The following is a 16480-nucleotide window of genomic DNA, read 5'->3' on the forward strand; positions in this document are numbered from 1 at the left end:
CTTAGTAAATGCTCCAGGGCCCTGACCATGCTCTGTCTTTCAAAAAATATTTGTGGGGGTCCCATCCTAAAACTCTAACTTTGGGTTTGAATGGTAATTATTATTCCCAATAGTGGGTGAATTTGTACTCTTTTGAAGTCTATGGGTACAGATAACTATATTGTCTGCAAACATGGTACGTGGACATTTTGTGAGATCTAGTTGAGGGAGAAAATGATTTTGTATCCAGTAGTCTTTTGAGTTTTGTTATTAGTTAACATCTACTAAACATTTTGGGGTTGTCAAAAAGTCACTCCTGTCACAGACCTAAAGACTTTTTTATTCAATTAGAGGTTAATAGTAATAATAATAATAATAATAATAATAAACTTGCCAATACTTAGAGTCAGGTATATTTCAGTTGATTAAAGAAAATGGTGTAATAGATATTCTAGCTACAGAGAAATGTGTACTAATGCCTCTGGATACTTTGTCATACTAACTGAGAGAGAGCTACATAGGTTTGGTTTGTTTTTTCCTATGACACCAGCTTGTTCAGGCAGAATACTTATTTGATTTTCAACAGCATTCTAGGTTGTTTATGACCTGTGGGCTGTGTATGTTTTAAGTCTGTGTTAGTTATCTGCTGCTGTATGACAAATTGCCCCCGAACGTAGTGGCTTTAAAGATTTTTAAACAACATTTATCATCTCACAGGTTCCGTGGGTCGGGACTCTCGGTGTGGCTTATCTGGATCCTGTCTCAGAGTCTCCTTAAACGATTGCAGTCATCTCAAGTCTTCACTAGGAAGCATCTTGTTCACGTGGTTGTTGGCAGGATTCATTTCCTCAGGAGCCGATAGGTGGAGGCTTCCCTTGGTTCTTTGCCACATAGGCTTCTGCACAGAGCGTCTTACAACATGGTAGTTTTCTTCACCAGAGTGAGCAAACAAGAGGGCGAGAGAGTGTGTGTTAGCGAGATGGAAGTCACGGTGTTCTGTTAGTGAATCATGGAAGTGACATCCCATTACCGTTGCTGTCTCCTGTTCACTAGAAGTCATTTGTGCAGCCCACACTCGGGGAGTGATTACAAAGGGCATGTTTACTAGGGGTGGGGATATTGGAAACCGTGTCCGAGGCTGCCTACCACAAACTCTAAGAGGCTTTTATATGATATTTGGATCCTGTTATTGTTCTATTTATTTAGTGGAAACATAAAGTGCAAGAAGTCCCTTCTTTCATATATCACTTTTTCCTTGTTGAAAAGTTGCTTGAGTGGCAAGAGTTTGGGGGTAGTTCTGGTTCTAAAGAGCTAAAAAATAATATAATGTACCAGTTATCCCTCCGCTTTTCCAAACATTCTTCAGTGATTTATTTCCAGAATTTGGTGTATGTTCATTTCCCCTCCTCTCCTGTCCCCTCCCCCTCCATTTCTTCCCCACCCATTATGGAACCACAGGTTTAAGCTACTTAAATCTAGAGGGTGTGTTCATTTGAGATCCGGGATTTTTCTTCACTTTGAACGTACCTAGAGATCCCATCTTTGTTATACAGTCTGAGGCCTATGTTTATCACCACTATCTCATTTCTATTTTTCATGCATTTCTTTCGAACAAAGGCAAAAATGCAAAGAAAAATTTAAGTTTCCCACTACTAAAAATTGGTAGTGCTGCTGTGTTGAAACAGGGAGCTGACAAGCAATGAAAAGACACCATGAGGAAGCATGAAATATTATCGTCCTTTAGCTAAGAGAGAGCATTTGAAGGTGCTTTAGGAACATCGCTGTATAAAGATCAACGTACGAAAGTCAGAGATGGCCTCTGTTTCCACTCAGCTGGAGAGGAAGTGCTGTACTGTTACTCTTTGTGGAAGTTTGATTAAAATAAGTGCTCAGTGGTTGGAGAGTTTTCTAAGAATCTCTGTGTGCAGTACAGCTTCTATTCATACCTTGTCTGACAAGGAGATACATCAGGTCTTTAATTTTGTCTGTGCTAAACAGGGCCTGACAGGGTAAATGTGTTTACCACAATGAACCCCTTAAAATCTGACAGTAGCCATCATGCTGGCATTTTGAAGAATTTTCCTAATGGCTTAGAATGCAGAGCTAACAATAAAAATCCTAGGAAAATATGGTTTGGTTATTTTCTCACTTGCAATTTTAGGTGACTTTGGGCAATTCCAGATCTTGTCACGCTGATGAATCACACTGGGGTTCCTGCTGGTGATCTTTGGTCCCTTACTAGTTCCTTAGGGCTGGGTCCTCCAGAGTCTGTGGCTCAGCAGCTCATGTCTGCAGCCGAAGGCCTTTGATGGTAGTGATGTCACCCCTGTCCTACCTGTACTTAAAGCCTTGTGAAGATCAGGCGAGATAATGTTTCTTAAGGTGCTCTGGATACTGTGACATATACCTTAAAATGTGAGAAGGTATTATTGAGGTGTTTTCTAGATTCGGGCTGTGATATTTTATTATTTATTTATTCATTTATTCATTTATTTATTTATTTAGAGAGTGTGAGTGGGGTGGAGGGCAGAGGGAGAAAGAGAGAAAATCTTAAGCAGGTTCCACGCCTAGCATGGAGCCAGACGTGGGTCCCTGAGATCATGGCCTGAGCTGAAATCAAGAGTTGGACCCTTAACCGACTAAGGCACTGAAGCGCCCCTGGGCTGTGATTTTTTTTTTTTTTTTTTTTTTTGGCATAACAGGCTTTCAATCACTCGCACCCATACCCCTGTCACGGGAGCTTTCTGCAGAGTCCTACACATCTGTTGGTGTGAGCTGGAGTGTATTGCTGCACCATCTGTTCCGTGGACAGGTGATAGACACTAAGAACCACACTTCCAAGAGGGCCCACTTCAAAGGGGATGAGACCTCTTAAGGTTCAGCTCAGGGACAGGGCTCTTGTGATGATCCCTGACTTTAGCGTAAAGTTTTAGTAGCCTGTACTGACAAACACATGCATCTAGAAGGTGGTTTGCCAAACTAACTCCACAGTCACTAAGAGGCGATAATTAAGATATATTCCACAGTGACAGAAATAGCAGGAACTGGTTAAGAATCAAGGGCTATAGACAGGAGCCCCAGCACTTTGAGGCCTGTGTTTAAAACTGAAGAATCATTTCAGGCATACTATTTTATTAAATTAGTATTATTGAGGTAGAATTCACACACTATAAAATGTATCCATTTTAGTTAGAAATCGATCAGTTTGGACAAATGTATATACCAGGGTAATCACTACCACAGGCATCCTCTGTGACTAGAACTCTAGGGTGATTCAGGATCCCTCATTGAGAATGATGGTGTCTTCATCAAGAGGGGATCTGACATGCATGGACTGATTATTTATTGGGAGACTGCATATGATGATTATTTTGGGTGATCTTATTCTCAACTAAGCACTCATCTGAGTAGAAGCCTTCTACAGGTGAGGGCCATAAATCAATTAAGTGTTGTGCATTTTCCAGGTGCACTTTTGTTCTCATAACCCTGGCCTGTGGTGCATTCCTGAGAGGCTTGAGTTCTAATCCTGGGTCTGCCACTGTCTAGGGGGGACAATGAACTTGAGTAAGATTGTAGGTCTTTCACCTTCGTGTCTTCATGAGTCAAAAGAGAGGGCTCAGTTTCATAATTTCTACCTCTGACATTCTTTTTTTTTCCCCCCAAACCAAAGGTCTTCCATATTTATTGCTGAACCAGCCTACTGGTGCAAAAGCATAGTGACAGAGAACAATCATTTTCCCCCCGATAAAACATGTCTATTGTTCAGGTAGGCGTGATGTTTACAGAGTGATAGGATACGAGCACATGACCTGCATGCAGCATAAACACATGTGCCGTCTCATGTGCCATTCCTTAGAGACCCAGCTTGGCTCTTCTCTCTTGTCTCCTCCTGGAGCTACACCTGATTTTATCACCAGTTCTCATCCGAATGCACTGGCGAATGGGACGAGTCTGCTTTTGCTTCTCGGCCAGGAATCGCTTGATCCTGAAAGTCTTGGGAGAAGACATGGCCAGGAACCGTCAACGGCACATACCACCACTGCAGAGAAAAGGAGAGAGGAGCTCTGCCTATGACATTCTTAATTTCTCAATGATAAGACTGAATTATTTGATTTAAATATGAATGTCACAAATGTAAATAGAAAACTACTTTCTACCAGCATTGCTACTCTGAGGACAGATTGTACTCATTAACGAGTAAGATAGAATCTGAATGTCTTTGTAGCATTAGTCCTGGCATTGCCATCAATGTAGGATTTATCTTGATTATACTCTTAGTGACCTTGCAGTTAGGTAAGTAGCCTTCTAGATACCTGTGTTTGTCTTGCATTAAGCTTCTAATAACGGCTGCTTTTTATTGGTTCCTGTTAGAGAAAAGAAAACCTTATCTCTGTTGTCCAGGCCCGTAACCACTCCTAAAAGGCCAAAACAAAGAAGTGCATTGTTAACTGTTGTGCAGTGCTGGGTTGGCAGGCGTTGTTTACTATGAGCACCAAGGTTTGATTAACATAGGTTATTCAGATTAACCTATTACAGATACCTCCAAACCATTTTAAGTAAAATGAAATGAATCACAGCATTTAATGCTGTAGACGGTTCCTGAGTTACAGATAGCCTGCGTCTAGTTGTAGATAAATAATTTTGAACTGGGAAGGCATTTTTGCTCAGAAATAGCAATTTAAACAGTGGTCAGGTTCTCTGAATACAAAAGCCTATTTCGGGGCGCCTGGGTGACTCAGTCGTTAAGTGTCTGCCTTCGGCTCAGGGCGTGATCGAGCCCCACATCAGGCTCCTCTGCTGGGAGCCTGCTTCTTCCTCTCCCGCTCCCCCTGCTTGTGTTCCCTCTCTCGCTGGCTGTCTCTCTCTCTGTCAAATAAATACATAAAATCTTAAAAAAAAAAATGCCTATTTCACCCACAATATAGCTAAAGTGTGACACGTGAAGAACTATGGAAACTAATTGTCATTTTAACTAGATTATTCATTTATAACTGGATTTCTGTGGAAGAAGTGCTGGCTTATAGACTCAGAATATTTGCTTTACAAATAGATTTTGATCTCCTAATATGTACCAGGAGCTATGCTGGGCGCTGGGACTACACAGATAAATAAAATACAATCCCTTCCTTCAGTGAATGCATGGTGGGGAAGATATACAAATGGATCATCATACAACAACAAGGTTTAAAAAAGACATTATGGGGGTGCCTGGCTGCCTGGGTTGGTTAAGTGTCTGCCTTCGGCTCAGGTCATGATCTCCAGGTCCTGGGATCGAGCCCTGCGTCCGGCTCCTTGCTCAATGGGGAGTCTGCTTCTCCCTCTCCGTCTGTCCCTCTCAACCCCCACCCCCGCACTTGTGCTCTCTCATGCACGCTCTCTTTCAAATAAATAAATAAAATCTTAAAAGGAAAAAAAAAAGGACATTATGAGGTATAGTCAGAGATCCGCTATGCAGAAGGTACTGAGCACAGGAGAAGGACATCTGGCCAGTTGGGGTGGGGGCTGAGTCTAAAGGAGAAGTAGAGATTTATAAGATGAAAGGGGGAAGGGGGGGCAGCATTCCAGGCAGAGGAGCTGGCAGGAGTAAGGGCATGGGGTAAGAAACTACAAGCATGTTGGTATCACTGGAACGAAGCAAGAAGTAGTGAATGAAGGAGCAGAAAAGTAAGGACCCGACCATGGTGATGCTTCACCATTGTGTTCAGAAGCGTGGACTTTTCCTTTGGCCAGTTAGAGCTGAGCTGGTCAGGTTTTTGCTGAAGAGAGACCACTCAGACAGGGATAGGGAGAACTGGTTTGAGGGTGCCGGGATAGTAGCTTTTTCGGGCTGTTGTAATCAGGTGGTGGAGAATTGGTGAAGACCTGGCAGAGGTAATCAAGATAGACTGGAGGGGAAAGAGCAGCTAAATATGTAGGAAGTAAGGTAATCAGAGCTGAGGATTCGATTTGAGGGATGAAGGACAGGGTATTCAGACTTCCGCTTTCGTTGATTGAGAAGGGAATACCAGAAAAAGAGGCAGTAAAAATTCAGTTTGAATAAGTGGAGATGATTGTGGAGACAGCCAACCTACCATTGACATAACTCTAAGTATATAGAAGTTTAGAGACCTGTGGTTATAGATTTGAACATCATTAGCATACGGGGTGGTTGCTGAAACTCTAGAATAAACTAAAATCAGGATTAAAAAAAAAAAAAACCTCTACGGGTTTCCCCCACTGTCTGAAAGTAGAGCGTCCTATGAAATCTTTTGTAGGCTGAAATGGAGTAAAGAAATGGTAACCATTAATTTATATGGAAGTTTTTGAGCTTTCCTAGACCCAAAAAATAACCTCTCTCAGGCTTTTCTGATGCCTTAGGACACATCTTGCTAACAGATGCTCAGCATAAATCCAGAGAAAGCCCAGATGCTGCTAGTTGAAAGCTATGGCAGGTCGATGCCCAGTGCGGTCGGGGGGCGGAGCTTGGCGGAGCCGCTCTCCCTGCCCCAGACGCGCTGCCCCCTTAAGGGTGGGTGCACACCGATGCTGAATGCGATTTTCACTTCTCATCTTTTTTTTTTTTTTTTAAACGAAATCTCTGTATTTCTTTCAGTTAGAAAAAGCAGATATTAACGCAGGTCCTTTGTAAAAGTAAAGGGGTGTGACTGAACTTTTAGAAAGCAGGGGAGATCTGTAGATTCAGAAGTGAGCTTGGCATATTTTGGGTAAGTGCTGACTCTAGTTTCTTGTAAACTTCTTTTTTTTCTTAAAGATTTTATTTTTAAGTAAAAGCCCCCAACGTGGGGCCTGAACCCACAACCCCGCCATCAAGAGTCTCATGCTCCACCGATTGAGCCAGCCAGGCGCCCTGCAACTTCTTTTAAAATTGAAAACTTGCCTCCCATGAGTACTAACCATTGACAATTTTTATTCCTTCATCCAATAAATATTTATTAAATACTGTGTCCCTGGATTTCAGCAGATACAGAAAGTGGTGACAGAAGTATCTTCCTTGCCCTCTGGGAGGTTCCATTCACAATGACCAGATTCTCCATATTTTTAAACCCTCTACTATCACTGGGGTGGTTTTAAGGCATAAACAGTTATGATAATCTGATGCTCTTAGCAAATGACTGCTGTGTTTGCTAAAGAGAAAAAGCACATTTATCTCACTCATAGTTCTTTGCGCAATTTGTTACAACACAATCTTTTTTGTTCAAGGTGAACAATGGAGAACAGTATAAAGAAAGGACCATAAACGGAGGGTTTTCTCCTGGGAATGTACTTCTGCATCAAATATGAGGAGAATTGTGCCACTACTAAATTTAAGTAAAAGAGTGGTTGTAGCTATTAGTATTAGACCAGCACTATTCATTGTTCAGAAACTGGTCCGATGGATATTCTGATTGGTTTTGTCCCTATTATTCAGGGTGGTAGACAATTGTGTTTGTGTTTTCCTGTCTTCTTTATTGGTGCTGATAAGAGTCATTTGTGGCTTCATATTTTTGTTTCAAATGTCCTGGGGTGGGGAGTGCAAAGGAAATGTAGTAAAGGATAATTGTGTATCTTTAGGCTGTTCTTTTATGAGGTGCCAATTAACTAAAATAAATTTAACCCTGTGGGAAAAAAATTGTTTCTATAGAAGGAAAAAGCAAATCTGAAGTACACGCAAAGCATCATGAATGTAACTTCAAGAATTAGCTGAATTTTGCTAAAATGCAGATATTTCAAGAATAGTTTCCAAGTCATCATATTGTTTGTCACATGATTTCCCTGACTTTTGCCTTTAAAATACAGTTTAACTAAATTAAACCCTGCAGCCTTGATTTGTCTATCCGATTTTATTGCTGATAACTTAAATGTGAGGCATCCAAGTCCTGCCATTTCTGCTGTTTCTATGGTAACGAAAGTGTGCAAACCCAGCAGTATCACTTTCTTTCACAGCTGGCATTTTGTGTTCACAGTAAGAGGAGTTTTAGTAAAGCACAGTCTGTGTTAATTGGGATGTAAGTAGGTCAGAACAATTTTGGTATCCTTTCTTCGTTCTTTCAGGTGTGCGTGGGTGTGGGTGCGTGTGCGTGAGCAGCAGTTGCCTTAATTTTTTTTTATTAAAGCCTATACTTTCACTTCAGGTAATCACTATTAAAGTTAGTCTTTGAAAATTAAGCGTAATATCTGTAAATATGACTTGGTTTGGAACCTTGAGGACCAGGCGGAGTTCTGAGACTTGCCCCACACCTGTAGGCCCTTGAGTGTTTCGGTTTAAGAAAAAGGAAATGATTGATATGAAAATGCTTTGAAAATGTAAACGCATTTTAATGGTGCTTATAACATTTATTTTGTTGTTATCATTGTTATTTTGAAACATCAAATATCTTGTGACCTTAACATTTATGTACTTGTTCGGGGGGTAGGGGCATGTAATCCCAGTTAAGGGGTGCGTATTTAAAAATGGCTTCCTGTGCAATTCCGGATCTTAACTTGACTACAGGAGCCCTTCTCTGTGGATACTGCCCAAGCCCTGGGTTCCTTTCTTAGGTTGTACAAAAGAGCTTATAGCCGCTGCTCCCCCAAACCACGTCACTGCCTCTGCCCTCAACTCTGGCTCTCCAGGGGGACCCCACACTTAGAGCTTCCATAGGCTTCAAGTATCTTATATACAAGGTATTCCTTACAAACTTCATTACCAGCTGGACTCCTCTCTCTGTCTCTGTCACCTCATTCCATAGTGGTGTTCATATTCTCTCTTTCTAGAGAGCATGACTGCAGGAACTTCTGAGAGTTAACTAACAGTGATCTGAGACCGGCTTCCTGCTCTTCTCCCATTCAAATGCTCATAATCTATTTGCCTTTCATATGTGAAGCAACTTTGCTCCTTTTTCACATACTTTGTGTTTTTATCTTACAGATTTATTCTGAGAGGGTTTAAGCTCAAAATTTAGGAATTACAAATAATATAGCAAAGGGTTTATGGTTTGTGGTTTATTGGATAATTTTTAAGAGTTGTTTTTTTTTAAAGTTTTATTAATTTAAGTAATCTTTATACCCAATGTGGGGCTTGAACTCATGACCCCAAGATCATGAGTCGCATTCCCTTCTGACTGAGCCAGCTGGGCGCCCCAAGAATTGTTATATCCCAGAGAGTCTGTTCTCACTAAGGCCTTCAACAGTATACTCTAATTCTGCCTTTACCTTCTCTCTACTTATTTGGGTCTCATGTACTGTGTCTGGCTTGTGCAAATGGACAGAAGTTGCCTCTTCCCATCTTTCATTCTATTGCACCTAAAGACTACCTCTTCCTTTTCAAGCTCTCTTAGCTTCTAGAACACTACGGGCTCTGTTTTCTTACCGTGGTTGCTCCTTCGCGGGGTTTTTCATTAGGCTTGTTTCCCTCTAAACACCTTTTATTTCTCTCAACATTACTTATTTTTTATTAAAAAATTCTATTTCTCTAATGAGAAACCATACCAAAAAATACAAAATCAGACATTATAGAAATATATAATGTTGTAGAAAATGATAGTCTCTCCATATCCTTCCATCAGAGATTTGGCAAAATGCCAAAATCCATATTGTACAACCTATAAAAATTATGGATAAGAGAGAAAGATAATATATAATAAAATAATGCTAATTCTAGTCATGTAAAACCTAGTCTTTGCAAGTTCCTACATCATTCTGTATGATTGACAGCCCCCTGTCAGCTTCACCTTACCTCTCCACTGCTTCTCCTGTGCTAACTCTCCTGCTGTCTCATTGACTCCAGCCACATTGACCTCTTGGCTCCTTCTCCAGTTAACCAGGCTGCTGGCTCACCAAGGCTTCTCCTCACTACTCTACGCCATGGCCTTGCCCTTCTGCAAATCTTGCAGGAGCCCTCACCTACTCTTAGAGCGCAGGCCAGACAGTGCTCAAGAACTTCCCAATTCTGGTACTCAGATGACTTGTGCCCAAAGCAGAACATTGGGAACAGCAAGCAAGCCCTCTGTTGTTGGCTTTCCTTCTCTCTAGTGTCATCAGCGCTTTATTCTGTGCTTCCTGATGCCCACTGTTCTCCCTAGTAAGTCTCCAGTTCACCAGCCGAACTCCTGTCTCAAACCTTTCAGCTTCCCCTTCCCTTTGTCTAGACTGCTCTTCCCTTAAATTCCAGCAGCTTATTTCTTTACTTTCTTCAGGTCTTATCCCAAAAGTTACCTTCTCAAAAGCAGGCATTCTCTGAGCAATTCTCTGAGCTTATTACTATTAAAAATGACACCCTCCCAGCAATGCATATCCCCATTCCTCGCTTTGTTTTTTGTCTTTATTATCGTCTTAATATATGATATGTACAAAAGAGTATTTGGAACATTATGTACCTTCCAAAGCTAACAGTCGAGAGCCTGTCACTTACCCCAGTAACTCGAACATTACTGGTAGCTTGTTTCTATTTATGCTCCCCACCCCATCCCATCCTCCTGCCTCCTCAAGAAGTAACAAATATCCTAAGTTTTGAATCCATTATTCACTCCTTTTTAAAAATAGGTTTATCATGTTTGTTTGTGGGCCTAACCCATATATTCTTTAGTTTTGCTTGGTTTTAAGTTTATGTTAATGGCATTCTGCTGTATATAGTCCTCCAAACTTGCTTTTTTTACTCCACATAATGCTTCTAAGATTCAAACTTTTTTTTTACCTTTATTAGTAACCCCAAAATTTTCACTGCTATTTTAAAATCCATTGTGTGATTCTACCAAAATTAATTTCTCCATTTTTCTATTAGCTAGAAATTTGGGTTTTGTCCAGATTTTTTGTATTACAACTTATGCTGCTATGAACATTCTCTTGTGTGTCTAAAAATGGAATTACTGAGTCAAAGGGTATGTGATTGTTCAGGTTTGCAAGATGATGCCAAATTGTTTTCCAAAGAAGTTGTACCAAGTTATTCTCTTACCAACAATGTACTGGAGTTCCCCCTGACCCACTTCCTACTCAACAGTTCTTAATTGTTAAACAATATACCAGGTGTAAAATGGTATCTCACTGTGATTTTAATTGCATTTCCCTCATTATTGATGAGGTTGAGCATCTTCATATACTTAATGGTTATATGTTTCTTCTTTTGTTAAATGCCTGTTCGGACATTTTGCCCATTTTTTTATTAGGTTGGTTTTATATTGATTTGTGGGGAGTTCTTTATTCTGGATACAAAATTTTTGTTACTTATGTGTATTGCAAATACTTCTGGTTTGTGCTTTGTCTTTTTATTTTATTTATTTTTGATGATTGAAAGTTATTTTTAATAGCCAGATTGATCAGTCTTTTCTTTTTTGATTATTTTTTAAAATCTTGTTTAAGAAATTCTTTCCTACCTGAGAGTCAGAAAGAAATTCTCTACATTCTCCCTTCCCCCCAACACTTTTAAAGTTTTGCATGTTTAAATCCTTAATCTACCTGAAATTGTGTGTGTGGTATGAGGTGAGCATTCATTTTATTTATTTTTTTTCCATTTGGATGACCTCTTGTGCCAACACCATTTAGTGAATGGTTTTCTCCACTGACTTGAAGTTCTTCTTCTCCCAGTATTATGGTTCCATCTGGGCTCTCCATTCTATCCCATTGATCCATTTGTCTCTCTCTGTACCAGTATCACACTGTCTTAATCACTGTGGCTTTAAAATAAATCGTGACATCCTGTTTTGAGTCAGATGCCTCTCCTCATTCCCTACCCCTAGCACTTCATGAGTATCTTGCCATCCTTAGGTCTTCACTCTTCCACATACATTTTATTTTATTTTATGTTCCACATACATTTTAAAATCAGCTTTCAAGTTCACATGCACACGCACACATACACACAAAACTTTGATGGAAGTTTGATTGAAATTGCATTGAATTTACAGATAAGTATGAGGAAAATTGATGTCTTTATATATAGAATCCTCTTATCTATAAACATGACCCCTTAATTTATTTAGGACTTATTAATGTCATTTAAGATCAAGTTTCAAGATTTTCTGTACAAAAATCTTGTACATCCTTTAGTGTATTTATTTGTAGGTACCTTATTTTTTTTTATTGCTATAGAAATGCTGCCTTTGAAAATTTTTATTTCCTACTTTTTTTTTTGCTGTTATATAGAAATACGGTTGATTTTTTTCATATTGTTCAATTAGGCAAACATCCTACTAAACTCTCTTACTATTGCTAATAATTTATCTGTAAATACTTCGAGTTTTTTATGTAAATAATTACATCATCTGCAATGAACAATAATTTTGTTTCTGCCTTTCCAATCCATATTCCTTTAATTATTGTTTTATAGCATTAGACTTACAGTGGAATGTTGATTTTAGAAGTGGTAATGGTGGGTATCCTTGCATTAGTCCCGATTTTAAAGGAAATCCTTCCCAGATTACTTCTCAGTTTTGGAGACATACCCATTATCAGGTTAAGGAGGTACTTTTCTAGTCTAACTTGCTGAGAGATTTTATCATGAATGGGTGTTAAATTTTATCAACTGCTTTTTCAGCCTCTATCAAGATAATTATACCATCTTTCTTTTTTAATATGTTAATATGGTGATGGACATATATAGGCTTTCTCATATTAAGCCATCCTGGAATTCCTGTTAATGGCTTTTGACTTATATTTTGTTTAATATTTTTGCATCTATACTTATGAGTATTTTTGTATCTATTTTCATGAGGTTGGCCTGAAATTTTTCTTTCGAATGCTTTGGGTTTGCTACCAAGATTACACTGGCCTTCTAGAATGTATTGGGAGCGTCCCCTCTTTTTCTGTTCTATGCAAATGTTTGAATAAGATTGAACAATCTGTTCACTGAAAACTTGGAGAACTTGCTTCTGTGATCATTTGGGGTCCAGTATTTTCTTGGAAGGAGCATTTTTAACTATAGTTTCAATTTATTTAGCACTTATTGGTTTCTTAAGCTTTTCTAATTCATTTTGCGTCCATTTGTAGGTTACATTTTCTTGACTTTGGCTATTTTGTATACATTTTAAAGTTAATCCATATGAAGTTCTTTGTGAGGTTCTTTTATCTTTCTAACCTCTGTTGGACCTGTAGTTATAGTCATTCTTATAATTTGTAATGTTTATTTGTACCTTCTCTTCTCTTGCAGTAGTCATTCTAGAGGATTCATAAATACATAGATTTCTGCCCTTACCATTATCTTTTTACTTCTACTTTCTTTTGGCTTATTTTGGTACTTTTCATAACCTGCCTGATATTACAAAAAACAGTTTGTCTGTCTTTCCCTACTAGATTCAAAAGCTCTTTGAAGTCAAGAGCTTCATGTTTTATTTTTCTTTCTTTCCAAAAAGTCTGCAGTACAGTGTTTTATCTATAATGGATCATTGATAAATTGTCAAACTTGAATCTTGCAGGTTTGGGTTTTGTCTAGTGCTGTTTTCTCTTTTGGCTGTGATAAACTAATTTTGTCTCATGTTTTCTTTAGTCATCATACTCCAGTGACAAAAACTTTCAAATCTGAATCTTCCTATTTCCACTCCCCTAGCTAGTGGGATGTAGGCATCTCAGATTATTCCCCTTCCTTAACCAGGACCTCTCATAACTTTTTCATAATAAAGGCACCAACATTCTTCCAGTTGCGGAAACTCAAAACCTTGCTGAATTTTATCACCCTTTGTCTTAGTCTTCTGACTTCAACTAGTCACAAAGTCATGTTAATTTCTCCTTCACAGTGTTACTCAGTTCCATACCTCCCTCTCCGTTTCAGCCGAGAAGACCTTGGACAGAGCCTAGTTCTGATATTTGCCCCTCGCCCATCATCTCATGGTCTGTCATATAAAACTCAGATCACTTCACCTGGCATTTAAGATTATCCTGAATCTAGGTTCACTTTACTACCCCCAACATGAGTCCTCTGGTTTCTGTCCAGAATTCTGTCCAGGTTATGGTCTCCTAAGCCTACCTCGTTCCTAGCCTTTTTCACCTCCTGTGGTTCTCTTGCCCTTCTATTCCACCATGCTAGTTCCTGTTCATTTTTCAGAATCTGGATGACGGACACCACCCTTGCCCTCACCTCCAATGAATAATCCGCTCAACAATGGAAACTCTGGAAACTCTGGTTAATCACTTCCTCCTTTGAACTGGTTTTTTGTTTGTTTGAGTGCTTATTGTTTTCATTGAAACTTTAAGAAGAGCCAGCAAATTGGAAGGGATCTAAATGTAATCTGGTTTAACCTCTAGCCTAAGACCTCACTCCTCTCCGTAACTCATAAATGGCATTAGCTTCTAAGATACAAAGCTCCTGTTTTTTCGTTCTACTTATGTAACGAGCATCTGGAGGTTAGGAATTTGGTTCATCATGCGCTTGTGTTTCCTCTTAATTGTTAATATATTTTTTTGTCCCTAGAAGATGCTAAAAATACTTTCATTGATTGAATAAATGAATCATAAATTTTCTCCCTAAATAGTTTACAGAGGAGACTGACTTGCCCAAAAGCCTGTTTCCACAGTTCCTCTGTTTCCAAATATCTACAAATGAGGATGACTTAAAAGACAGTGGATACATTTGCAGTTTATTCTTTTCTTTATATAGCTCCGTATTAGCCCTGGTTTTAATTTTCCTACATCTTGAAATTCTATTTGGAATTTCTCACGTTTGCATGAACTATAGATGAAAATGCATGTGGATTTTAATGGAGTCTGTTGAATGTCGATCATGTTTTCCTATAGTGGTTTAGAAATATTGAGCAAGGAATATCCTATTTGATTCACTTAAATGAAGGCAATGATGTTGTGGTTAGAAATTTTACATAAAAATTTTCAACCACAAAAACTTTGTTGTGGGCAGCAAGTGGACAGTTTATTTTTGTGCAGGTTTTTAAAAAATTATTATTACTTGTTACTTCTGTGGGGTAAACAGAAATGATAGCTTCAATTTTTTATAATTACTTATATGATATAATTTTGAAAATAAGATGTTTTCAAAGCAAAGATGTTTATAGAAGTTTAGTGCTAACTTCAGGTATGTCAAATGCTTTTATATAGAGGGTACTTAATATTTTATTATGGTTTTGATGCAAATACAGAAGTGATATTTTCATATTTTAAGAACTTCTTTCCATTTTAGAGCATGTCAAAAGAATAAGCATAGTAATTTGAATGCTCTATTTTTATTTCTAGAAACCAGCAAATATCCTAGTAATGGGAGAAGGTCCTGAAAGGGGGAGAGTCAAAATAGGTAGGTAATTATTTCTAAAATAATTTTTTAAGATACCGAAGTGACTGCAAAGGTGGTATCCCCTTTTTAAGACTCTTATTTAAGTAGGTAATTTTCAAATGACTTCCTCATCATGTTTTTAGAAAATGTGTTGGGGAGTGTAGATAGATAGTTTATAAAATTCCGCAGGTTTATTCCCCAAAAAGGTTCTGTGATTCTAAGCTGAGGCAAGCAAGCCCATGAAAACGTCATTCCCATACAGTACCCAAGCATCCGTTTGTGCCGTGATTACTGCCCTGCACAGTTACCCTAAGCATAATCTGCTAAGTCTTGCTTTTGTCTCAGCTTCACCAGAGTTCTTTCCCAGAATGCCTCTCTCCCTCCTGACCTAATACACACGTCTTCCCCAGAAACCTGTCCCTGCCCCCTGCATGCCTGGGCCAGGTACCAACATACTTTTTCCAAATGAATCCATATGTTTATAGACTCTCTTACTTGGTAGTCTTAAATTAAGGCACCAGCAGGAATCCTATCTATATCTTAAAATTTCCTTTGCAACCCTGAGGGTGTTCTAAAAGAAATTGGCATCATTTATACACATGACATATCGGGGAAGAAAATGAGCTAAAGAAATGGTTTATTCTAATTTTTTTGTAATATAAATTACATTTGTTAAATGTTCAATGGTTTTTAGAAGGATTTTAAAAGAAATTTTGTTTCATCTACCTGCTTTCTTTGCTGTTAGAATATATCATACTAGAGGTGATGCAAAATCGTGCTAACTTGACCAGCTACCCATCCGTTCTGTCCTGCTACAACTGCGCCTGCCTGCTGCTTGGTTTTCTACTTCTTCGATTAGTTTGCTAGCCTAGTTCCAGAAGAAGCTGTTTTAAACCAACTTCCCTTCCTTTAAACCTCTATGCCGAGTTTACTGAGATTCAGAGTCCTAAAAAATACTGTTGATGGTCACTAAGAACCGAATAGCTGCTTTCCTTCCCTTCCCTCTTCCGCCCGCCCCACCCCCTTTCCACCACTCCTCACTTGCTCCTGTTTCGCGCTCATACTTTTTCCTGTAGGTATTCGAGTCCCTACCTTTTGCTCGACATGGCTGAAAGGGAAAGGGTGGTGACGGGTGACCCTCCCTATGCGGGACAGTGACACAGACAGTTCACCGTCCAGTGTGGTAAATGCCGTCACACGTTACCTCGCTTACTTTACTCAACCACCCTGCACGGTGGGTGTGCGCGAGGAGGGGAGCTGGCTTTAGAGAGGGTGCAGCTTACGGACCCTCTCCGATGGAAGGCTCGAATTCCACGTCGGGAGTCTCTTTCCCTG

General features: G+C 39.3%; 1 protein-coding gene across 3 annotated transcripts in view; it reads left to right on the top strand.

Moving 5' to 3' along the window:
- CDK19 (cyclin dependent kinase 19) overlaps window positions 1-16480 on the top strand; it is a 164539-nt gene that overhangs the window by 124115 nt on the left and 23944 nt on the right. For all 3 annotated transcript variants that reach the window (XM_057311144.1, XM_026511639.4, XM_026511640.4), the window contains one exon: window positions 15109-15166. In XM_057311144.1, the coding sequence (XP_057167127.1) occupies window positions 15109-15166 (58 nt within the window). The remainder of the gene's footprint in view (window positions 1-15108; window positions 15167-16480) is intronic.

The sequence above is a fragment of the Ursus arctos genome, unplaced genomic scaffold (genome assembly GCF_023065955.2).
Source record: "Ursus arctos isolate Adak ecotype North America unplaced genomic scaffold, UrsArc2.0 scaffold_13, whole genome shotgun sequence".
NCBI classification, from domain to species: Eukaryota; Metazoa; Chordata; class Mammalia; order Carnivora; family Ursidae; genus Ursus; species Ursus arctos.